Genomic DNA, 26502 nt, shown 5'->3' with positions numbered 1-26502 from the left:
TTATGTAGTATGAATTCCATGCCCGATCTGTGCACTTCAATATGCCATTTTTATGTAATTCTGCAATTTTTAGAACCCCCTATACCTAAATTTGCCTGTTTTCAAGCATGGAATTGGTTTGATTTTTGCTTCAGATCTCCCCTGTGATCACCACCAGATGTTCTTTTTTGTTACAGCATGGTCTGTGGAACTTTCATTTTCTTCCTTTCTTTTCTGAATAATTCCTGAAAATATTATCTCCTACTTGAATGAAAATCCATACTCTGGTTTTGGATTCAGGATTTCTAGTGTTATCATGTCTAGTAGCTGATCAAGCTTTAATGGTCTTTTCGATTGGCTGATTGAATCTTGGAATGCTGCAGCACATTCATCTACAGTTTTACTGGGATTTCTCCTGCTAACTAGATAGATAAGCTCTCATTTTGCACCTCAAATAGTAGTTTGAGGGAATGCAAGAATTGTATCTTTAGGCTTATATATTCAGCCTCAATACTCAAGCCCCACATACTCCTCAGGAAATATCCTGAAGTTGTCCCTTGGGTCCCACAGATATCTTTGAGTTCTGCCCATGAGGAATATAGAATATGCATTTGTTTTCAGTCTGCCTTCAGCATATGAGTCTTTTGTCTGCCCTCTTCTTTCTCCTCAAGCAGGACAAAATACAATCCTCAGAGGTAGAGCTCCAAGCAATTTGCTTTTGGAAGATGGCTTTCTTGACAGCTGTCAGTGTCTCCTGAGCACTGGATTTTTGGATGCTTTCAGTATCTGACTCTCAAAACATCTGGCAGCAACACTATTTCCAAATATATTGACATCCTGTGGCATTTGTGGTTGATATAGTTACTTTCAGGGTAGTAACTGACCCATAAATCTTATGAAATCTTATTTATCAATTTTCTCCTTGTTGGAGAGAGTTCCTTTTCATCCAGATGATTGCGGACTTTATTTTGAAATTGGTGTGATGATTATGACAGAAATACTGGCAGTTCAGTGGTTTTCTGCAGAATTTTTTTTTCTTTATCAGTCGTCTTTCCTCCTTATCATGCTACCTGCTTTTAAAATTAACATCATCTTTATTTAATTTTATATTTACAGCCTATAAGTGATTTTCCTGGTGTAACACTGAGCACACCAAGCGTTCTGCAGGACATAGCTAAGCAACCCGATTGACTAATTTGACACTTTGACAATCCTCTCTTAAAAATTCTCCATTGCCTTCTTTCCTCTTGTTTCAGTGCATTGTGTACTAACAGTGAGGGTGCTGCTGTTAGGCTGCCTTCACTTTCTCTGCTAATGTCCATATTCTTATCAGGGCTTGGTTAATGAAACCAGAAATACGTAGCACAATGCATTTACCTTTGATGAAGTTTTCTTTCTAAAGCTGTTCCTTGTCATGGGTCGTGATCTCTTTGCGTGATCTGCCTGATCCTTGCTGTGAACTCAGCAAGCCTGACATCTCTGTGTAGCCTTAGTAACAAAGTGAAAAATAAAAGGGCAAAACATATTTACTTTCATTTTTAAAGCTGACTATCAGTTTTGTTTGGTAGATTCAGTATTATTTGCTTTCTTTCTCAGTTGTTAGTCTGCATACTTTTATACCATTATAGTTCATCTTACATGAAGTGAATGTGAGATAGCATGCATTTCCCTCTTACAATGATTCTGAATAGTTCAACTCTAACTTCTGCATGTATTTCAGTGTTATCAGTGCGGTATTTTTGAGTATTATAGAAATCATCAGATGGAATTTACAGCAGTATTTTTGTTGTTGTTGTTTTGTATGGAGGTATTTTAATTGCATTTAGGTTGTATCTAAAAAATACAATCCTTGCTAAAGACATCCATCCTTTTGAATACTCTTTTTGTTAGAGATCAAAACACTGTTGTAAGTAACATTGTTATTAGTTATCACCACTGGATTTCTTAGCTTATGCATTATTTTTTACCCTTATGAAACTGCCAGCCCTTGCTTCTCCATAGCAATTGATTTCAGCCAAGCTCTACTGTATGCTTTGGCAGAGATGTGAGTTAATTATTTTGCAGGTTCTTTTGCAGATACAGTCAGAGGTAGACATATTTCCATTTATTATTAGTAGTAGTATTGCATTGGTTTACTTTCTTTGTTTTGCCATTGTTTGCTTAGAAATTATGTGCTATATTTCCCTAATTTTCTATAGCAATGAATTATATTCCATCTCTATTCTTGCTATCAGTATTTTGCTATTATTTTATAGATTTAATCTTATTTATATCTTGGTTGTTTTTATATTAATATATTTACCATGTGATATTGGTTTTTTGGATACCTTTGTTCAGAGAAAAACAGCTTTACAAGAATGGAGTATTTTATAGAACTCATTAAAATAGGAAACACTAGAAAACATACTGATCTCTTATTGTCATGAATTGTATTTAACTGTTTATCTGTAAGTGATAAAACCAATATATGTTACAAGAGGCTTTTAAATGCAACAGATTCAATCTATTTGATTAATTTGGATGTTTATCCTGTGACGTACAGTACTTGTGTAAGAGAATCGGTTTGTCAACAATTAACATTCCCTGCTTTTACGAAAGCCGTACTTCATGTAATAGAGTGTTGTTGAACTGCAAACAATGTGCTAAAAATCTTTATTCTGGCAATAACATTTCTATGTATAAGAGCAGCTGGGAAATACTGTTCTATGCTTGTGTGTAGATTTGAAGATAGAAAAACAGCACTGGGACTTGAAACTCCGTGTAACCAGCAGGTGGTGGTGCTGGCTTAGAAATAAGTAGTGACTGAAAAGCCTCCACGAACTCTTCTGTTATGCTTTTGTGAGGAAGCAGTTTTATTTAAAAAAAAAAACCAAACAAAACAAAAACCACAACCAAAAACCCCACTAATATTTCAGATGGCTCGTTTTAATTGTATGCAAGTGTTTCTGAATATAGGTATATACAGTGTAAACACTTGTATGTAAAACCAGCATGTATGTAAACATGCCCAGCATTTTATACTTAGTTCATATATGAAAATGATATCATGACCTCAGAGGTAACAGTTGTGTGAAGACCTCCATCCCAGAGGAGTATTGTAGCTGATCCTGAAAAAGTAGCGGGATCACTGAGCCTGATCCTATTAACATTTAATAAATGGAAGTTTTTCCACTGATGTGGATGAAAGCCAGGTAAGACTGATGATGAGAAAGTCAGAGTTAAATGTCAAGATTTCAATTCTTCTTGTTCAGAGACACAGACACTTCTACACCCTTTTGTACAAGGGTAAACAAGAGCCAAAAAGGGAAAAGAAATTAAATGGTAGCAAAGTTTAAAAAGTTAAAAGAAAAAAAATGTAATTTATCGGTGGCATAAAAACAGACAAGCAAACAAACAAAGCCCAAAACAAACCAAACAACCCTGAGCAATGCCTTCTAAATTGTGTGTTTAAGAAAGAAGACAACTTACTGGGAAGTAGAGGGAGAACTGAAAAAAGGAAAATCTTAAAGTTAAGAATACAGTCCCCTAGATTTAGAAGATGTTTATGAAAATCTCTATTCAGCAATGCTGTACTGCCAGGGAAATGGGCAAAGGGGCCTAATATGTCGTCTTCAGGAAATGTGTCAATGAAAACACCATCACGAATTTATTTTTTGATTTGTCATGAGCAGGGTAGAGAAAAGGTTATTTCAGTTTAAAATTTCAGGATATGCAGATTGGAATTACACTGGAAATATGTATTTTAAATATGTTAAGATAAATTGGCACTTTGAACTGGAAAAAAAAATAAGTAGCAATGCTAATGAGATTTCTGCGAGATGAAATCTGCATTTCCCAGTGTTCTTAGGAAGGAAACAGTTGCAACAAGACGTAGCTGAAATTTGTGGAGTCCTGCTCCAAAGAAGTCAGCATATAACTATCCCTTTCCTTTGCACTGAAATATTCTCTCTTTTTGAGGAATACAATCTATGCAGTAAATGTAAGATTTCTAATCCCAAGGAGCAGAGCAATTGCTAAGGACTCCTGTGCTTCCTTTTTCCCTTAGTTATTTCTAGACATTGTCTGTTTTCCCAGTGAATTTAATGGAGCTGAGTGCAAACAGCACTCAGTGGCCTTTCAAATTTTTTTAATTTTTTTTTTTAATAGGAGCTTGTTTTTTGTCCACGTAGAGAACTTCACTGGTTTTAGCAGTGACTGATCAGAGTGTGAGTGTATTCAGTCACAAGGGGAAAACTTCCTTTGTGAAAACAGGACAGATTTCTCCTACAGCTTGGCAGAACTACATAACTATAGTCCACCCTTACGAGTGCTGCAACTACTTGATCTGTGTCCCTTAGAGTTGGTGTCAAAATCCTCTCTGAGGCAACAGAACAAAAGACAATACACTTTGGCTTGCTGTGTATTGAGACAAGGATAGTCTTTGACAATGCACTGAATTCAGAACTATGGTTGTGGAAATACTAAAATACGACAATTTACTGAGTGATCCTACTCCGAAAGAGTGATTATCAGCCACATTTTCAGGTAATTTGGTCACTTGAGTCTTAGCAAGACCTATTAGTAACAAAGTCCATTAAAGGGGAGTTGACTGCAAGTGAGCAACCCAAGGCTGTGTAACAGATCAGTGGTAGGACTCAATTCCCAATTAAGAGATTCCCAGTCCTCTCTTTGCAGCCATGGGATCATCAGGTAGTCTATTTAAAAGTTAACTTGTGGCTTTGAGCAATCTTTTTGTACTGTGCTTCTGCCAGACACGGCAGCTGGAGCTCTAAAATTGGAGTTCATAGCTGCGTGTGACACCATACGACACACAGGGTCTGAACAGCTCTTTTCTGACACAGAGGGCTAACATTTTATTGTTGCTCCTCCTTCATGTTCAGATAGCAGAACAACTTGTCATAATGAACTAACAGAATTTAATATTTAACTCCGAGAATATTTACAGTCGCCATACCCCATGACAGGCTTTTCCATATTCTACAAAGTGCACTCGCAAAAGACGAAGTCAATTCCCTTCACTTTGATGTTTGTCTGGAGAACAGACTCCCATGAACACAGACCATGTTCTAAGTTCTAGTATTTAGACACATCTCCCTTTGTTCATGCTTTTTCAAAATAAAATTAATGTTACCCAATAACAGTCTCTATGGGTGCAACATGTCAATTGGACAATTAAATGGACAGGGAAAAACAGGTCCCTGGTGCTTTTTTTTAAACTTTTCATTTGACATTTTTCTAATAACAATATGATTACTTGAATAAACAATTACAGAGCGAATCATAAATTGAAAAGGCAATAGAGAATGAAGACTAAAAATCAAGAAAAATGTGAGAGGGCATATTAAAATCTGAATCAGAAATGATGTTCAAGGTTTAATGGACATATGACTTAGTCTAAATATAAATTAGGATTTGATTAGGAATTAAATAAAGTAGCTTTTTCTACTGTGCACATTTGTCAGGGGAAAAGGAAGATGGTTGTAATGTACAAATAGTGTCACATTGTGTGTAAACTTCTGTATAGGAACAAGAAACCAGGTCCATGAAATCTGAAGCTTTTCTTCTCTAAATTGCCCAAGCCAATTGTGAAATGCTGTATATATGGGAAAGGCTTTCTTCCTACCCCATTTTATAAAGCTTGCTCCCTGAAGCATGAGATATGAACAGCTCCTGATCCGAAGTCCACCAAAGTCAATGATGAGTATTTTCTCTGACTTCAATGCTCTATAGATCAGCCACAATTTGAACAGGCCTTAAACCCCTCTTTTCTTGCTGAAGTTGTAGTAATAGAGAAATGATAGCAATTGGTATCTCTCAAAAGTATTTATAATAATTATGCTCTTGAATTAAACTGGAGGAGCAAAGAAAAAAAAATCAAAGTTCTGCAGTAACCTTAGGGGGTTGCTCTACCCCTAAAAATAAATCGAAGTAGTGTAAAACCATAGCCTGGACTTTTTTCACTGAAAGATTCAAGTTAAAATTTTGCTGTGTTCCCAACACCTTTTCAGTCTATCTTTCATTCTGTATACAAGTGTAACCCTAAAAGCTCAGAAACTTGAAGTTTACCTTGGTTTCACAGAATATCAGAGCAGCTGTCTAGAATACATAACAGGATCCAGCCTAGCAACATTCCACATTTTCTATTAACTGTCTTTTTACAGCATTCAGGGAAAAGCAAAGGTGAGGAATATATCTGTAGCTGAGTCTCAGTCCTTTATGTGTGAGGAGAATTAAGGCTGAAAGACCGTATACGATTAATATAAAGATTAAGCACTGGATACTAGTAGAAAAAAATAGAGAAATGCATATGTCATTCAATTTTGTGTGCCTTTAGCAGAAAGGTACAAGCTTGGGAGAAAAAGAGGAAAAAAAAAAGAAAAAATATGTTTCTTGGGCTACACTGTTTCAAAGACAATGTCTCATGTAAGCACTATTCAGTATTTGTAAAATGTTCTGAGATGATGCATTCTTGACATTCTCGGATCTCCATGTTTTCTTATCTGCTTCAGATGACACACCCTGCAACTAAAAGCCAGTGAGCCTCACCTGCTTTTCTAATGGTACTAGTATGTAGAGATACGCAACATACCTGTTTCTCTTTGTATTAAAAAAAGCAATGAAATGCATTTCCCTGAGTTTGTAATGCACATAGACACCAAAACAACAATTCTGTTTCATTTGAATTACCATTTCAGACACCAAGAAAACACTGCTCTGCAGTTTCTAAAATTAACATTCTTGTATTTTATCAAGCACCATTGCATTGTAGTTTCTAGTCAATGCTTTCATAACATCTGTCACCACCAAAAAATCAGGTAATAATTATAAATTTGTAAAATAAATGGTTCATCAGCATAAATGATTTTTTAAAGGGGATGAATCGTATTTTTTTCCCAACAAATAACAATTGTTCTGATTAAGCCATATTTCAATACTATGCTAAATTCTAACCCCAACTGATTGGGCACATTTTCTTTTCTGAAACTACCTTTGATAAGAAATGCATTACAAACTCATCAGTTTAGCTTCCTGTTAACAAAGAGACAGCAGCCGTCTGGATTATTCTAGATCCGCAGTGAAACTGCCACACTATGTATACTCAAAGTAAAGCTGTGCAAGTTTGACAAGGGGCAGATGAATCCAGGAGTTATTGTGCAGGGGTTTAAGTCTATGCGGCAGCTGACGGTTGAAATAATCATCTATACATCGCTCTGAGCTAGCTGGGGAAAGGTTGAAGCTGTATATTTTCAAGATATCTAGCCTAATGGTTAATCTGTTGTCTTGTACAGGGGGTGCTGGGTGGAATCACAGCAATAGCTGACAGTTTGGAGGAATTGCTGTGGGTATTTTCAGTTGCCTGATTCACAAAGTGGTAGGTAGCGAAGTCTAAACAGGCTTGTCATTGAAAGAGGGGAGTCATGCTCACTGTCGCTCCCATCAAAAGAAGTCTGGTAGCCAAAAGCTCAATCGACATATTGATTATTTGCATTTAGTAACACAGAGCTGCAGCTTGTCCTCACCCACCACATGGAAGCTGAGCTTTATGGAAGACATGCCAGATTGCAGAACGGTGGTTGCTCCTTTGGAAGTCAGCTGGGAAGATGCTTAGGAAAAAGACAACAGTTAAGTTGAAGGCAGAAATAAAATACTTTTTCAAAACAAGGTAGTTTAACTGTTAAAAACAGTCTCTGTACTTCTAGTGCTGGATCTGGCATATCTACACAGTGACATGGCATTACTCACTACAGAGATTAAGGGGGTGCAGTATGAATTAGATTGAAACAAAAATGAAGTATCTGCAAGTGACAGCTCTGGCTGATGGCTGACTATGAAGGAAAACACTGTGCTAGTGTCTGGTGAAAAACTGTGCTGAAAGCCTAGCAGCTGATAGCGATGGGGGAGGAAAGGAGCAGTGGGTATCGGTGGTGGTTGTTCAGAATGTCTGGGTTTGGTCAGGATATTTTTTCTTCTTTAAAACACATTTTCATCTTCCCTTCCAGGCAAATCATGCTGAAGCCAGTTTCAGCCATTTTGTTGAAAGCACTGCACTGGTATTCTGCCTTGTTACATTTAAATTAAAGCTCAGCCTAGTTTTAAGTTATGGCAAGTGTATGCTCACAAATAATAAATAGAGATTGCCATAGGCATTCGATTAACTACATTGGTTGTTTTAAAAATGTTCAGGGAGTTGCAGATTGCATTTCAAATTATCTTCATTATAATAAATAAAATGTATAGAAATAGAAACAGGAATGATTCCCTAATGCAGTCTGTAGGCAAGTGTATATTCACTGAGCTTGAAAGAGAGTTCTTGAGGGTGGAGGGAAAGAATAGGAATGTATGCAGTTTCAAAATACCTTTACATAAATTATATTAATATTTTCACATTTTATAGGCATTATTTTTTATCTGTCTAATGTTGACATGTTTCTTGGGTAAGTTCCGTACAGCATTTACCAAAAGCAGGTAGTGTTCACCCAGGGTCCAATTAGGAAATACTACAGAAAACATGGAATTTCTTATTCATACTCTACTCTTACCCACTTTCTTATTGTTTGCTTTTCTCAAAAAGCTATTCAAAATTTAGTCTCAAAATGACCAGCAAGTATCTCTATTCTTAGTTAACAATAATAATGCCTTATGGATACACGACAAGTGTTCTGTATAGTTCTAACGAGCCCGGTATATGTCATATCAGATAAAGAGAAATTAACTATGACTTGAAAATAGTTCTCTTTTAGTAGGCTAGCTGGTGCTAAACTCATCACATACGTGGAAGAGAACACTTGCGGATTTGGAGGTTGTGGTTTAACATTGCACAGTGGTACAACAAATTACCCCAATCTAGCCAGTTTGATTGCCAGATCTAGTGAGGCAGTGGCGATATGTAAGGATGTATTTAGTTCCATATAATTAGCAGTAATCTTTGTTTCCTAAATACGTTTTCTCTGAAAATTAGCCCACATAGTGGTGCAAGGACCCAATCAGATTTCTAAGAAATTATTAATAAGAAAAAATTGCTTTTGCTCAACAATAGGATGCTATGAAAAACGTGGTTTAGGTTCTGAACATTATAGTATGTATCTGCAGAAGTGACAGTGTTGGCTTGTATTTCTCACCTAGTTGTACAATACCACTTAATCTGAAAGCACAGTAGTATCTTGTGTTCAGAATTGCACCTCTGTGCTTGCACTTGCAGTTCCACATGTATCCTGACATGCTTGTGTCTATAGCACAGTCTGCATGTACAACTTGACAGGCTGTTTAGACTACAAATAACCAGTTTTACTCTTCTAGGGTGAAAGATAAATAATTGTATTAGAGGAATGGAGAAAGAGGTAATTATGTCTACCAAAGATATGTTATTCAGATATTATACTGTACTCTTTTCAAGATTGAGTAAAAAGACATGGGCCATAAACTGTTGGAATCAGAAAGAAACTTGTCATATGAACAAGGTATTTCATACTCGTCCACAGTGGAGCTTCTTCCATTTTCATCCGAAGCAGCTAAGCTCTTGTCAGAGGTGGGAGGTTAGAGGTCATGGGATGAAACTGTTAGTTAGAACTTTTAAATCTGGAATAATTTGACAAAAAAAAAAAAAGGCAACTCAGCCCCATTGCTTAATGTTTTGCTTTTTAGTGATAGTACCATATCCACACTGTTGGAAAAAAGGGGAAGTAGGATATATTTTAAGCAGCTCAGTCTTTATTCATGCTGAACAAGATCATGTGATGCTATTAAATATGATGCCAAGCTCAATCTATTAAGCCATACTGAAAGACAACGTATTTTAGTTCTGGCTCATGCTGTGTCACTGCAAGCACAAAATCTTGGGAAAGCTTGCTTATGTCTGCATGGAATATGCCAGAAGATATACACTGTTATGGAAATTCAATGCTTAATAGTTAAGTCTGGTATCTGAAACCATCACTTATTCAACTCCAGAAGAGACTGTAAAAAGATTATGATGTTTCTTAAACAACTTGATTGGAGTGTGGATAAGCATTATTAATAGATTTTGGTCTTCTTCCACTGTACGTGAAGATATTTTGATGCAGACATGTAGATTTATGAAGATTATTTCCAATATTACTGTCATTTAAAAACAGAACCAAATTGATGCATTTCAAAATGTTCGAATACATGCTTAACCAATGACTTGTGTAGGGAGATAGGTCTCTGCATATATATTTTATCATCTGGAAATTGTTTCAGTGGAGGAATGTCAAAGATAGAAGTACAAGATTTGACAAAAACACAGTATCTCCGAGGTAAAATTGATAATTTTCAAGTAGTGTATCCAATATGATACACAGCATTTTTTGTGTCAGTTCTTCCTAATCAAAGATACATGCTATCTTCCAATGAACTAAAATGTACATGAACTCTCATGAGTATGCATTTTTGTCATTATGCTTTAAATGTTACTACTATTAGCAAAGAACAAAATAACATTGTGGGTTAGACTCTACTGCTGTTCTTGCTGATTTTTCTATCCACCTCAGAGTAGTATCAAGCCATCAATTCAGAGATCGTTGAATGGGAATGGATACTTGGTTGGCAAATAGCTGAACCTTGTTAAAAAGTACATTCAAATGACTCTTGTAACTGACATATAATCACCTTTTTTGTGAGAGAGACAGAATTTGTGCTTGAACAAAAATGGCAAGCATGTGGGTGCTACATATCTTTCTTGTTACCATATAATGTTTCTAGCTGATGGTGATCTAGACAAAGATACCAAAAAGCATGCCAACCTCCTAAACCAATTTTGAGCTACTGTCTACTCAAAGTTCTCCTTGGAAACTTTAAAGCAATTGAAACATATGGAAATAATGCTGCAAGATTATCAGTCCATAAAGTACTCCCTACCTAACCTCCTCACCTCATAATACATAACAGAATATAAGATCTCAGTGGCTCAGTAATATACCTTCTTTTCTATAATATACTCATTCAGAATGAAACAAGTATTAGTAGAAGATCATTACTGCATATTTTTACCAGAAAAAAGTATTGTCTTTTACAGAGGATGGCATTTGTTCGAAGTATTAATATGGAGGTTTTGTTTAATTAGCTTTGATGTATTAGAAATGAAAGACTAAGGATCACAGTTTCAAGTTAACTCCATACTTAGGAGATTAAATTTATTGGGTTTCTTCTCAGAGGTGCTATATATGGCCTCCTGAAATTTACAGTATTCAGCACTTCTGAATACTCAGCAACTTTTATGTAGGTTTCTAAACACCAGTTCAATTCCTTAAGTATGCTTGCACAATTTTGAAACGTTGACCTTACTTTTTTCTATTATTGCTTATTTATTTTAATAGCAGCAGAGTGCTCTACCTCCACTGTCATTGTCAGTAGATTCAAAGAAATAAACATCTTCGACAGCTAGTAAATCTCAAAGCCTTTATCAACATGTGAGAAACAAGTGTTCCCTCAGACACACTTACCCTAGGATGGGATTATTGCTTAAAGATGATAATATTGTGGAATAATCCTTTTATAAGTATTCTTTTATAAAAAGCCATTTTTAGAAAAAAATATAAAAGCTGCAGGTATAAACCTTTATTTCAGCTGTAGAAACTGATAGTTTAAGGTTTAAAGTCTGTAATTCCACATAATATCAAAATTGATTCATGCCTGTGGTTTGAAATAATTTTTACTACAAAGGCATTAATTTAAATTTTTTCTTATTATTTAGAAGTAAAGAATGCAGCTAGATCAAGTTACCCAAAATGTTCATATCAGTTCAAGAATGCAACTACTAGTGCATTGGTTGGTGCCAAGTCCACTGAAGGAATCCTGGAACCTGTTCCACTTGTTAATAATCGTAAAGGGAGCCTCTTCCTACCCAACAACCCCTCGCTGCTGGACCTTAACTTATTGAGTTCTGTTGAACAAGGAAAATCTACGTACTGTAGCTTGCAAAGGGCACACAGCTTGCCTGTAAAATACCACTACCACGCCCAAAAGCCTGGGTTGAACCAAGATCTCCGTAGGTAGCCCCGCAGTTGGATGGATAAGGCAATAGAGATGGGTTTGTGCATGGTTTTGCAGTCTGTTTTCAATGTGACTATGACACTACTAATGCTCTGTTAAGTGCTTACAGATGTGGGTTTCTCCAGATGTGGTGATTAATAAGTTAATCAAGATAGCCAGTCAACTAATGTTTCTGGGTGGTTTGTGCTTTAACTTTCATATGGTGTACTTGCTCTGAAGCATTTACGTGCTAGGCAGAATGAGTTTACCAGGTATTCCAGTTCATGTGATGTTCAGTAACAGAGATGTTATTTCAAATTCCAGCTCTTTTTGGGGTCTGAGAAACAGTGTCTGTAAACTGTTCTGCTAGTCACCTGGGAGAGGCAGTGAAGGAGACAGATTTATTTAAAAACCAGTAACAAAATAACAAAGAAAAAAGTTGTGAACTTGTCCACTGTTTCTGAAAGACATTCCCTTTATTTTGCTTAAAAAATAAAATGAAGATAAAAGTCAAGTAATATGTTGTTACAGATGTTCAGCTCCACATTAAGGCTGTTAAAATTACCAGCACATCTTAAATCAATTCATGGAACATTGTGTGGAGGTTATGTCATTGAAATAATGAATCTTCTTTACTCAAGAATAGGCAAACATGTTAAAACATCAGTCTAACTTTAATTTAAACTCCAGCATAAAGTGGAGCATCTGAAGCCTCATTAGACTTGCCTGACATTTTTCTAGCACTAAGTCTTCGTGAACTGCAAAGCTGTTAGATTCTCTGACTATTAGACAAGTGAGCAATGGGTTGTTACAACAGTACAGTAAGTGTTATACTTAGGGATGTACAAACAAGCTCTTGAATATTATTAGAACTCAGAGGCTGGATTGAATTCCGATTCTATAAAATTCTGTGTCTGATTCTTGAACTTATTTGCAGTTTTCATGAAAACTGGTCAAGAAAGTCTGCATAATACGATATGACTGTATTTTAATACAAATCCTGTAGCACAAAGACATCAAAAATACTAAGAATGGAGACGCATTCTCATAACAAAAGCACTAGGTCAGACATACAATATCAGAGTTGAGTTCTCGTATATCACAGTCCATTATTCAAATATGGTTGTCTTTCATAAGAACAAGCAAATTTAAGACTCTCTTTTAAATTAATGCAGACACAGGAACCATGAAAGTAAAATGATATTTTTATGGCTTTATTAAAACTTTTGTTAGATCTATTTCTTTAAATACGCAGGAAATCGATAATAGTATCTGAAGGGTAATAATTAAATATGTTTTATATCCTTCTTACTATTAAGAAGCCACTTGTGAGTTACCATTGCAACACTTTTGGGAACTAAGCCATAGGTAATGGTGTCCATTATATGCCATTCACATATTTCGGCTCCATGGACTCCTTTCCCCCAATCGTATGGAGCTGTGTTTCTAAACTGCAGATGCCCTGTAAGCTCTGCACACAGATTTCATTGAAAAACAAAATCTTGTTTGGATGTGGTATGATTAAGATAGATCACCTTTCATTGCTGCAATGAGAATAAATGGCCTCCTTGCTTAAGCAAGGCGTTGCTTTAGCAACAAATTGAGATCCCTCACAAGGCTTTACTAAAAGGTATTAACTGGTGAGCCACATTAACCTTGGACTTTCCAGGCAATTGGTGACAGTAACATAGTTTGAATATGACAAGAACATATCAAAAGAGGGAACTTACTGATTGTAGATGAAGTACCAACAATAACTGCAGGCTGCTAGGAATCTAGTTCTAGAAATGGTTTTTCTGGATGATTACTAGTAAGACTTCGTTTTTTTAATTGGACAGCAGGGTAGCATCACCTGGCAGCACTGGAGAGCACAAATATTGGAATATTTAGCACAAACGATCTTCGTTTTATTAGCTTTCAGTATTTGAAAGGATCAGACAGGAGTCGTATTAGCTAGCTGAAAACTTGGAAAAGTATTCGTTCGTCATCGTGTTTTCTATTGTTCATAGAAATATTTCTGTCTGTAATATGATCTACAGTTCACTTGTATTAATGTAAGATTTTACACATGATCTCAATTACTATCTTCCATAAACTGTTAAAATAGAATAACAATACACTTTATTTATGGTTCAGTACTGAATACCTTGATAAACATTCTGTAACCCTATAGTAGCAGATTAAATTAAGTGAAATTTAGAATTTTTACTACCAAGAGAGCAAAACGTATTAGTTGTAGCTGGTTTCTGGAAGGAACATTTTGCATGGTTCTTGTTCCTTTGATCTTTTAATTGGTGGATTCATTAGATTGGAACTGAATATTTATATCCTGTAAAGAACAAGAGAGCACAGTGTATATCTGGAAAGCAACATATTGCCTGTGTGGAATAGCGTGCGAATAACTTTTTGATAGACAAGTTTAAATCAAGACTAGGCCATTTCCAAGAGAGTGATTTGCAGAGGATGTTCTGAAATTCACAAATAATTACACTTTGGCATAATCAGAAAAAAAAATATTACTAACAAAATAATTCTGTGCATATTCACTTCAGGTCACAAATAGCTAAATACTGAAGTGATCTAGCTTAATCTAAACGAACTGTCACAGAAAGAAAATTTCAATTGGTATATTTTTGAGAATTTTCTATGGGCTTATTTATCTCACAGCCACAAAGAAAGAATGGTACTTGCCTAATCATCTATAAGCATTTCCACTCAAAAAAAAAAAAAAGTCAAATGAGAGGGAATTGGCTTTGTCTTTGGGGGTACTGCCTGAGAAGAAGAGAAAGTTATTGAAATAAATCATTATTAGACAGTCATTGCTCTGATCTGAGTAGTACCTTTTACACCACTTGTTGGGGCATTTATTTTGGGATTAGCTTTTTGTTCGTTTGTTTGTTTTCTTTTGCAATGCTTTTTTTTTTTTTTTTTTTTAAATTTGATTCCCTTGGTGTGTTAGGTGATGCTAGGTCATTTAAAAAGGCAGCACATCTGTCTTTTCAGGGCCCAGTCGTTCAGTCTTGACCAAGGCAAAATGAAGTTCAATAGCAGACTCGGGCAAACCAGCAGACATGACAGGCCAGAACGCAGTCTGTAATAAAATAGTGTCAGAAGAGGGTTATAGCAGAAGGCTATTGCTTAATTTGTTCCCAGATAAGTCTAGGGCAGGTGACATATATCCAGGTTTCGTTGTTGTTCCTATGTAGCTCATTGCGAATAGAGTTTTTTTCCGAGCCTTTGCTTGTACACTGCTAATGTGTATTAAGCTCTTTTAATATAGCTACTACTACTACTAATTTCTTTCCTTTTAGCTTTAAAGTAACAGATTCCTAGGCATCAGTTTTATTGTCTTCTAGTTAATTTTTCAGTTAACAATAGGATGGGGAAAAAAGTGTAGTTTTCCTTCTTTATATTAAAGTAATTCAGCATTAGTGTGAATTTGAGAAAGCAGGCATAATTCCACTTGATAGCACATGTAAACCTTATGCGCAGATTATCAAGTGCAGTAACAATCCTGAAACAGTGAAGATGACGGTTAATTCTAGTAGATGCATCATTAAGAAGCCGCACTTGTTTAAGCAATATGTATTGTGACATAGTTATCTGAGAATAGTTTATGATTGGCAAAACTAATAGATTTTACATCTGGAAATTGATCTGTCATTGAAAATGCACCTCATCCTCATTAAAAGATTGCACAACACATGCATCCTCTGTTATACAGGTATTGTCTTCCTACTTTCATTCAACCTCATTCTGTTCACTCCTGTTAAAACTCCCTTTTGTGAGAAGGGTAGAGCGATGAAGTCTGACTTGTGCTGGAGATCTGTGCACAATGGCAGGCTGCGTTCACATTCCCAACTAACTGAATCATTGAACATCAAGGCATTGAATATTTTACATCTCTTCATGAAGACTCTGTTGTTTGGCATGTGAGGAGCAAGAACCAACTGGTGTCTAGTTCGTTAGCAAATGCAGGCTGGCAGCTGTTATGTTGGTATTGCAAATAGTACTTCATCTTTCTGGGAATGTAGCAGAGCACTAATTCTACTTTTTTGTAGTGCAGATTAACTGAAAATAACTCTAAGAATAACCCGAATGTGGTCCCCCGCTTCGTTTTTGAAGTACGAAACCAATTTGAACGCCTATGTTCAAAAACCTGGCATTCTTCTCTGCTTCTCCTTCAAATCAATCTCTTTGACTAACATGTATTTGATTTTTATTACCGTTGGGCCTATGTTAGCAAAGAAGTATCAGTGCGTGAATGGACATAGAGTGTGTGTTCTTTGCTACTTCACTTGTATATCATATTGCACTTAGAGCAGTACTTAATCTCATGAGTTCCTTATATTTCCAGTTGAAGATGAGCAGCCGTCAACACTATCACCCAAAAAAAAGCAGCGAAATGGAGGCATGCGAAATTCACCCAACTCCTCACCCAAATTGATGAGGTAAGACTGTAAGAAACTCATGTCTTCATCTCCTTTCTTTCTTCCTTCCTCTTCTCCTCCCCCCCACATCAAAAATAAGGGGAGGGAGTGGGAAAAAAAGGTTGTTAGATGGTTTCTGAAAGGCTGAAGTATTTATTCTGTCAGCTTGTCAGCAGTTAATGATAGAGCTGAAAAAAATTCTGTCATGAAAAACAGTTTGAAAAGCTGTTTGAAAAATACATAGGCTTTAAAGTCTTAGCTGTCACCCTGTCCTGTCCGTGTGTAGTTCTTAAACAGCAGTGGCACTAATGATAGCACTAACCAATCAGGGGAACTCATGTGGTTAGTTTGCCTCAGGCTATTCTCTTTTTGTTGGATTCCCTCTGAGTACTGTTTTCTGTACTTAAGGCCATATGTGAGATGTATCATCACAATCAAAAATGAACCTGAATATTACCTTCCTTTTATCCTGTCGATTGAAATCAAATTTCTGTTAATTGATTTAGACTGATAAAAAAAGTCTAATAATCTATGTACTTGCCAAAGCAAAGTTCAAAACTAATGCAATTTTACTCAGGCTAAAAGCACATTAATTATGAAATACAGGGATTTTTAAAAGGGTAGTATGTACTCTAAAAGTGGGTGATGAAAACATCATCTTGTTAGTGATATTTTTCCCCTGTTGATGTGTGTACATTATTTTACACCAGTATTCCTTTGTATAACTATGTAGTTTCCTTCCATAGGACAAATTACCTCTAAGATATTGCTTAAAACTAGAACTGCAACAAGAAATTGGAACCTACTAAAATAATATGGCATTTCCTTTCTGTCTCACTGTGCATCACGTTTTGCCTGTTCGAGTCAGTCAAAACAGGATCAGATAGCAAACCTAGAGTTTTCTACAAGGAGGCTGCCCCTGCTCCGGTTTTCTGTATCTAAAGTAGCCAGGCTAGAACCTGAATCCATAATTGTATCTAGCACTAAATATCATAGCAAAGATTTTCCACTGCATGTATATATATAAAAATGTAAACTTATTTGCGTATATTAACAGACACATTCATGCAGTTTGGGTGTGTGTATAACAGTAACTGCTCTGCAGTCACAGAGCTTATGTGAAAAAAATAATATGAATATATAATTAGTTCTATATTTAAAATCACTCATTACTTTTATTGTTGACAATTATTTTGTTCCTTTAATGATTCTGGGTACAGCTAGGTAATATTCCTCTTTATATTTCAGTCAGTAGACTGGAAATTTTCTTTGGCCAGTTAGAGAGGCATCTATATTTGTTTATTGTTACTACAATATAGGGCATATTCAAGGACATAACTTCTACAAGTTGTTTTCATCTCTGTTTAGGCTACAGAACCAAAAGTGAGATTGATTCACAGAGGAAAATGCACCCAGCTATGTCTTTTTTTCCTATTGACCATCTATTTCTGTTAAATGTATCATTAAAAGTTCTATGCCTTCCTGTTAGCTCAGCCTTGCCCATATGACACTGATTTACATGCTTGTTTACAGTCTATGAGGAAGAATAAAATGAACATACGGGCAAGCTTCTGATTTTTATAGTGCCGGTTGTCATGCTAGCGTCATTTTCAATTTACTTATGTTTGGACAGTCTTCTTATCTGGTACTAATAGTTTTAATCACTTAAAGTTTTATACTTGTAGGGGATTTTCCCCCTTCACCAAATCCTAATTTTGGGGAAGTAGAAATAAAAAGGAAGAGAGGGAAAGAGCTGAAACATTTGGAGCTGAGCCCACTGTCCCTGTTTGCTATGTAAAGTATGCCTCATTTCTTTGATCTTGAGTAATAATAATTCTGGGGAGTTATACTGTTTTCATATGCTTCAAAGCTGTGTCAAAGTTTTGCTGCTTAAGGGTACTTCTTTATTCTATTGGCTCTTGGGTACTGAGATGACAGGTCCTCTGTACTAGGTGCAGGCTTTTTCAAGTCATAGCCTTCAGCAAAACATCAAATTACCAAATACAGGGTAACATACTTCTACACAAATGCCTTTCCTGTAGATATATTATACCATATATATTAAATACTTTAGTGTTACACGGTACATTTTATGTGCAATAGAAAGTGATGGTTTGAGGTAGCCTTAGGGGTACTTTTTTCCACAAGCAGAAAAAGCTAGTGTATACCGTATCAAGTATGGTTTTTACAGGACTTTCTGCCCGAAGGCCTTTGTAAATAAGTAATGATCAACAGATTGGCTGTGGGTTTTTGAAAAGCATGCCTGTGTCAGTTTGCATGATGGGGGAAGATTTTCAAAGTGGAGCCTGCTTTCATTGCCTGCTGAAGAGGGACTGAGGGAGAGTAGTCGTCCTGAGCCTGAGCTGTCTGCTCAGTAGCACATCAGAATTGCTAAATACAGGTCGAGCAGTGAGTGGAGAACTCGCCAGGCTTCCAAATCCAGACATTGTATTCTTCCGCTTCTCTCTTGCTGCTAAATTTATTCACCAGCCCTGTGTTGGCACCCTCAGCCTCTCCCCAGACCAAACCATCTCTTTGTCTTACCCTTTATCTACACTGACTTTACTTTGGTTCGAAGTGCTAAATAAGAGAAAGGAGATTGAATCAGAAGAGAACTCTGTTAAGCTTTGTGTGTAATGACCAAACGCTTTTCTCCTTTCTGATAAACAAAGGTGGGCTGAATTATCTGCTATTTTGTATCCTTGTAAATTACCTAAAGTGACAGGTACTTGCTTTCCTGCCCAGAAATCTTTAGTGTATGTCAGCTAAAAGTAAACAAGAGGTAAATCAGCTAAAGCACTGTCATGTCTGTAGCCGATATTTATCTTTGCAATATTCTTCCTAAATTTACTTTAAAAGCTCCTTTTCAAAACCATCTTCACCTCTGTCCCTCCCACAGAAACAGCTGGCTACTTTGCCGCTTTTCCTCAGCTTTGATCCTGGATCTTCAGGGGGCTTGGAGGACAAAAATTCTGGAGCATGTAAAGAAGTAATATGTGAAAAGTTCATTTATAAATTGTAATCAGACTTGTGACTTCAGAATCACTTTCTGAGCAGTCCTACAGTCAAGATAACATTGAAAATGCTGCGTAGATTTTAGATTTCCACAGTGACTCAATCAAATCAGAGAAGAGGGTATTATGCCATGAGATAAAACTTTGACTTCTGCTGCCACTGGAGTAAAATAGAGGACAGGAGCCATATCATAGAGATTCCCTGGGACATCGTGACAAGGGGTCTGACAGGTGCTTATTTGGACCTAGTCAGAAAGTGGGAACTTCTGAGATCTACTCACACATAAGTAGAAAGCTGTATTACTAAATAAGGTCTGGATAGATAGATAGACAGACAGACAGATAGATAGACAGATGATAGATGGTTAGATTGAAGCCATTTTTTCCATGTTATCTTTTTTATGTTATAGTCTTTAAATGCCAATAAATTACTAACTGAAATAAATAGATGGTAGGCATACAAATGTTCTTTTAATACATCGCAAATGGTCAAGAAAGTCACACTTAGAAAGTCACTGTTCTAACTGAATCCTGCATTCCCATCAAATAACGTGAGCAGAATCAGTGATGCAATACTGGAAGAATCTAATCAATCAGAAACAAATCCTTCAAATTCCAACTATAGCTACAAATGCAAATTAACGAGAAAAATACTCTGCAATGTCATGGTTCTTTATATCTGTTTTACATCAACAAAAGTCTGTCCCATTAAGCCCAAAAGAACATGGGTATTATTTAAAAATAACTTAAACTCAACAGGAAGAAATGGATACTTCTCCTGTGGACATGTGAACACAAGGTTGTCCTATTATAATAAAAAGTAAAATTAAAATAGAAAGTGGAAGGAAATCTGTGAATAGCAAATTAATCACACATCAGGTCTTCTACTTCATGAGATGGGGAAGAAATGTAGAACCATTTCACACCTCTGGTGTCATGCAGTGACATCAAGTCACCTGTTCATCATCTCACAGTCACAGGTTTTGATGCATGTTGTTGATGAACAGCCACATTAAATATGAAGAGTCTATGTCACCCAAATATCAAATAGCAAATCTAGCTTTACAAAAAATGTGTCATTTTGGATTCCAGAATTACCAGTAAAAATGTGAAAAGCCCTGGATATGAATCAAAAAAGCCACTTAAAAGGATTGTTGCTGGGGCTCAAGTCTGCACTTAATGCTTTGGTAGCTGCTACTGCATGAGTGGAATACACTGACTTGAAGGAAATGTCAGCCCAGCTGAGTCAAACTACCTCTTAATGCAAGAACAAATAGCATGTGACAGGACCCAAGGGGCCTGAAGAGCAAACAAATAGTTTGTCCCTGTCCACTTTGAATGTAGTGGTGTAGTTGACATAGGCCTCTAGACAAGTAGCATACTCAGCAAAGGGTCATTATCATTAGTGTCCCTGATCACATAAGAATCAGAGGCATCAGGCAGAGGACGCTGTCTTTTCAGTGTGTTGCCAAGGAGAATTTCATAAGCCTGCGGATTTTTCTCGATCAAGGATCTAAAATAATTCCCAACGAAACCATAAAACCTGCTCAGAGACTGTCAAGACCCAGCTAAGTGATACGGAAAAAAGGGAGCTTTTTGGCATATGCTTCTGGAAACCTAATGAGATTATTTATCTGAAGTTGAAGGGGAATTCTCCTGTCTTTTTTCCTGAAGTTGGATATAATATTCTAAGTATATGAACAGTGGCTGTGTGCATTTATCTCCTCATCCACCCACCCAGTTACATACACTCAAATGTACACAAACATTTTTGCTAGTGCCACTCAGGCTGGGTTTATATTGCCCCTGCCATTGTAGTGCTGTCCTTCCATGAGCTGAAACTGTGAGCTTTCTCATAGGAACCAAAAAAAAAAAGTGATGGGAGGTCTAGAAAGGAACATTTATTGACCAAAAACTGGTAATATAAGTTCAATCTGATCATTTTCGATGACTTCCCTAAATCAGGCATGAAGGTAAGGTAAGGTTTGATGAGGGGAAACTCACTGATTAACCATTATAATAGTTTATATTGATATCCCTCAGCCTCACAGATTTTGATCATATACTCTAAAATTTATGTCCTTTGTTAAGGATTTAGAAGGCTAACTTTATGCGGTGCTGATATTCAATGATAACGAAGCTGCAACACAGCAGGTATTTAATAGCACATTTCACTTCCCGATTCTGTTTTACAAGTTCACTACAACCAACAGGAGCAATGGGAGTAGCTCAGTAATCACTGTTTTCTGAGGCCTGTTTTTAACAAGATTATAGAATGAAAAGTTTTGAATGATAGGAGTAGTATATGCTAGCCCTCTGACTCTTGCCACTGTTGGCAGTTTTGTTACAAACCATGGGAATAAGAAGAGTTTCAGATTTTTCTTTAGAGTACTGTGAAATCTTGCACAAGTGTTTTGAGATGAGAGAGCAGTGTCAGGAAAGAAAAGGATAATTTTCCAGCAGAAAAAATCAACAGGCTTTTTTATAAAGTTCAGGGTAACAGAAGATCCAATCAGATCAAGGCAATGGAAAGAAAAAACTCTTTAGCTTTAAACCAGGCTTAAAGAAAATAACATATTCTTATAAACTTTGAGTGGTGAAAATGGTAGCTTTTATCATAAGGTATAAAGGCTACACATTTCATTTAACTTGCAAAAAACACTCCTGTATTTTATGATGCCACTTAACTGTAGGTTTACTTTTTTACAAAGGAAAAATTATTTTTTCAAGTACATTCTCCTACCCCTCAAAGATTGCTAGTTCTGCTGCCTGAGTAAATATAAATGGAAAATATTAAAACCAGAAGATACATTGGCTTTGTGCCTTCTCCCCCCTCATTAAATTGCTCATACAAAAGCCTGAAAGTTAACTATTTTGTTACTTTTCTATGTGAGAGGTTACATACTTCAGAAGCATATTCTGAGCAAGTCCTGTGGTATCAAGATACTTGAATGAGCAATATTCTTAAAGTAAGCAGCTCTATATCAATGTCCTTTGTAGTCTTGGTAAATTAACGTGAACTCTTCAGTAAGGCTTCCGAGGATAAAAAGAACTTCAGCGACATCTGGGCAGAGCAAGAGGGAAGGAAGGAGAATTGTTAGTATTCCTGACACTGTAATTCAGCCCATAAGCTAGCACAGAGGACTAGGTACCAACCCCTGTATTAGACATATTCTTCTTTGTAGATTTAGGAAAAAAGTCAGACAGTATGAGATTGTAGCCAATATTAGGATAGCTTCTGAACATGACAATGAAAGCATTTAACAGTATACTGCAGGCTTTCTTTCTCTTGTCACATTGGGTTTTATTCTTTAAAGCCCCGTGTGTCTGGGCACTGAATCCTTACCAATTTCATTGCTGATTAACCAGTGAAAGGAAAGATCAGTAAGAGAGTGTCATTAGTGTAACGCACATAGGCAACAAATTCTCATTACAACTTAATGCCATTCACACAGACTGCAGAGGGTCATGGGGAATGGCTAATGGTAGCCGACAAATGTTGGGTGTATTAGTCACAAAACATTTGCTGAATTCCATCAGAATGTCGTGACAACCTTCAAAGCTAGTCCCAGAGAGCTGCTGGAGTCAGTGGAGTTTGCCTGTGACAAGCTGTCACTCTGTCTTGGTTGAGCTTTATAGCACCAGTCAAAGCAGTCAGAGAAGATTGAAGTGACAGAGGCCCACTGAGTAAATAGTGAAACATGCAGCACATCATGAAATATTCAGCCAGGGTGTAAAAGCTCTAAATGCTTTTTCAATTATTAGCACCTGCACTGGCTGCATACATCTAACACTAACAGCATGTTAATTGCCACAATTTGTTAGGATAGTTGTAGGAGAAATTTCAAAGGCACGAGATGTTCTCTAGTGTGTCTTCAATTCCTATCTTACCTTCGGCAAACCCACTCCTTCCTCCTAAAATTGAGTATGTGTGTGTGCATACACTCGCAAACTCACAGCCACATACAAAGTCAGGTAGGAAAACTCAGAGTTCTTAGACCACACACAAGATGAGTTTCAAGACCCTGAATCTTTAAACATCTTTCTGTTGGCAAAATCTAGGTATATAATATCTTCCTGAGAAAGGCATAATTGGAGACTTTAACAAGCACAAGTTAAAGAGCAATTGTGTTTTCAGGTGTGTTTTGCCATTGATTTGATAGAAGGGGAATTTTATTGAAGGGGCAGAATACAAAGTAGCCAAGACATTCTTTTACTGATACACAAAGACTAACAAATTACAATTTATTTTCAAATAACACCAGGGTCCCTCCTGATCATATAATACTCTTCTTCCCTGTGCTCAACATATGGGCAGTTCCACTGCAGATCAATGAGGGTATGTTCTAATGCTCAATTGCATGTGAATGACAGCAAGAGGGTTAAAACAAAGGTGTCAGAATACACAGATATGCTAAACAATAGTAATGTAATGATGCAGCCATTTAGCCTCGTATGGTCTTTTCTGTTCTATCCCTCAGCATTCATTGCTCAGGAGTTCCAGACTCAAAAACTCCAAGTAAATAAGTTTGCAGTAGTAATAAATATGTGCCAAGAAAGCAGCGCTCTTTAAAATGTAATAGTAACTTCTTTGCAATAGGTTTGCTGGAAGTGGGATTTATGGTTTTGCTTTAGGCTATTGTCTTCCAGGCAGGCTTTTTGGGGTTGCAGCTGTAGCATGGCATTTAGGATCGTTTTCAAGTTTAATTGATCATAAGTGGCATTATATGCTATTCAAAACCTTGAAAAGAGGGTATTTTGCTCTTCATTTTAAGTCATGCGTATGTAATATCTGCCGAAGAACCAGAGAAGCTATTTTTAAACTGGGGTTGTGGAAGGAGGAAATGTAAGTTTTGCTCCTTTTCTCCTATGCATGCTGTACAAGCCTGTCTCTTTCTAGCTGGAATGACCAAATGCTTTGGTTATTGCAAGCCATAAAAGCCAACATCTCAATTAAAACAAACACTATAGATTTTAATTGATAAGAGATGGTTTTCTTCCTATAATTTGAATTTTTCAAGAGGATGACTTTACAGCCCTGGAGAACATAACAGCTGCAGCACTAATACAAGCATTTCCACCAGTAACTGGCCGATGTGACTTAAGCATGGCTTGACAGGGCCATCTCCAAGGATGAGAGGGGCAAAGAGGCTCTAGAAACATTAAGTACATGATTTGGCTGTAAGGCCAACAACTGTAATGCTTTGTGTAATGTAAATTTTAGTGGGAAGAGGGTGTCCAAACCCCTTAGGCAGATTAGACAGCCTTGGCCTCTGTGTGTCTGTCTTAATTAATTTTCAGTCTTTGCAAAATGGGTTTAGATCCTCGGATTAACAAGATGATATATGTCCAAAGTAGTAATACTATTTCATTATTGTATTACTTCTTAAAATGACCATTTAAAAAAAAAAAAAGTCCAAAGATTAGTTTTTAAGTACATAAGCCGGTGTATCTTCTAACATCTGAGTACAAAGCAGTAAACAGTTTTCAATCTCCATAGACATCTTCAGGGATTGCTTTACTGAGAATGAAAAATTGATTAAATAGAGATTGAAATAATAGCGTAGCCCAGAAGATTTAAATTTAATAAACACACTTACATGTAAAACACCTATAGATTCTAAAACGTACAGCATAGCTAGGCTTATCATGGTTTCCTTCTCAGGTAATAATCTAGTCTCCTAAAGTCAAGTAATATCTAATAGCATAACTTCTTGTTGTGTGTCACATTGTGTTTGCTTCTTTGAAGGCTCCCCCTTGCTGTACTCCAAGCAGTGAAGCAGAGGATCCAAATATTTCATCATATTGCAAATAAGTGCATGTATTGATTAAAACAAACAAGCGAACAAAAACAAACAAACAAAAAAACCCACACCACAATTTGTTACTGAGAACTTCAACAGGGAGTTATATCTGATGATTCACATTCTTCTTCCCTTTCATAGCACACTCCTGTTCAAACCTAAGACAACTAGAAAATATAGTATTGAGGTAAATTAAACCTGAACTAGGGTCAGAAACTCCCCTAGAGATTCCTCTGCTGCCAGTGGGTTGATAGTGAAATGCACTGAACTGTATCTCTGTTAAGTGAATCTAAAAAACTTTGAAAATACAGTGTTTCTTTTTCCAGATGAGACTGACTTATGCCTTTGCCATGTAGTGCACTGCTTTTTCTTAAGTGGTTTAAATGGAACATTGTGTTGATAGTTTCTCAGGTTCTTTTTAAGCCACTTTCTATGGAGTTAAGCTTGTTTGAGTGAAATGAATGAGAATTTTCCACTGATTTCAATGGATATATAATCAGTGGCTATAAAATTACACAAATTAATCACTATAATGGAATTAGAGATTATACCATTCTTAAGCATGAAAGCATAACTGCTTTAAGTATGGTAACTTACCATACTATATTCGGGGTAAATTAACCTATATCATACACAAAGTCTACTTTAGCAGACAATGCAGAAGAGAGGTTCTTGCCACAATCTTCTGGCTCAATGTTTTGAAAGCAGGTAACTTCCCAGCTTTGACAGTTTAACCAACATAGGCATTTCTTTAACAGGCTTCAAAAGGCAAACTGCTTTAAAATTTGGGTGCTGGTCTCAGAGTACTTAACGTATTCCTACATTGCAAATATTTTCTTCTTTGAAATGTTACAATTCTGTATCAGGATATTTCAAGAATTCATGACAAAAACGTCAAGTAAAGACTAGTTTTGCCAGATAAAGTGTTGTCCCTAGAATTTAAGATTGTAGGGTCAGTTTGCCCTGTGCCTTGTTAATGTAGTCCTCATTCTAATGCTATTGTATAATTTAATCACCTAGGAGTTCTCAGTAGCATCTGAGTGCTGGAGTCACTTAGTACTTAGCTTAATGTTTGATTTTAGCATATGAATTAAAGAACTGTATGTGTCTGTGCTTACATGTAACTGTATTGCTAGAGAGCAAGTTTATAAAATTGTCTTTTATTTGCTTCTCCTTTGAGAAGCCTTGTGCTTTAACATCTTGCTGCAAAAAGACTTAGAAGGTTATCACAGGTAGAGTTGTCAGAGAAAATGGACATTGTTGTTTGGTATTAAAATCATGTATTCT

The 26502-nt window shown here is 36.4% G+C and overlaps 1 protein-coding gene across 8 annotated transcripts in view; it reads left to right on the top strand.

The window, feature by feature from the left end:
• KCNMA1 (potassium calcium-activated channel subfamily M alpha 1) overlaps window positions 1-26502 on the top strand; it is a 468790-nt gene that overhangs the window by 381548 nt on the left and 60740 nt on the right. For 4 of the 8 annotated variants that reach the window (XM_065638841.1, XM_065638840.1, XM_065638844.1 and 1 more), the window contains exons 19-20: window positions 11690-11983; window positions 16325-16418. In XM_065638841.1, coding sequence (XP_065494913.1) covers window positions 11690-11983; window positions 16325-16418 — 388 coding nt within the window. The remainder of the gene's footprint in view (window positions 1-11689; window positions 11984-16324; window positions 16419-26502) is intronic. The other 4 variants (XM_065638846.1, XM_065638845.1, XM_065638849.1 and 1 more) reach the window with 1 other exon arrangement.

The sequence above is a fragment of the Caloenas nicobarica genome, chromosome 7 (genome assembly GCF_036013445.1).
Source record: "Caloenas nicobarica isolate bCalNic1 chromosome 7, bCalNic1.hap1, whole genome shotgun sequence".
Taxonomy (NCBI): domain Eukaryota; kingdom Metazoa; phylum Chordata; class Aves; order Columbiformes; family Columbidae; genus Caloenas; species Caloenas nicobarica.
Note: the sequence above shows the minus strand (reverse complement) of the source record. Positions and strands in the feature narration are given on the sequence as shown.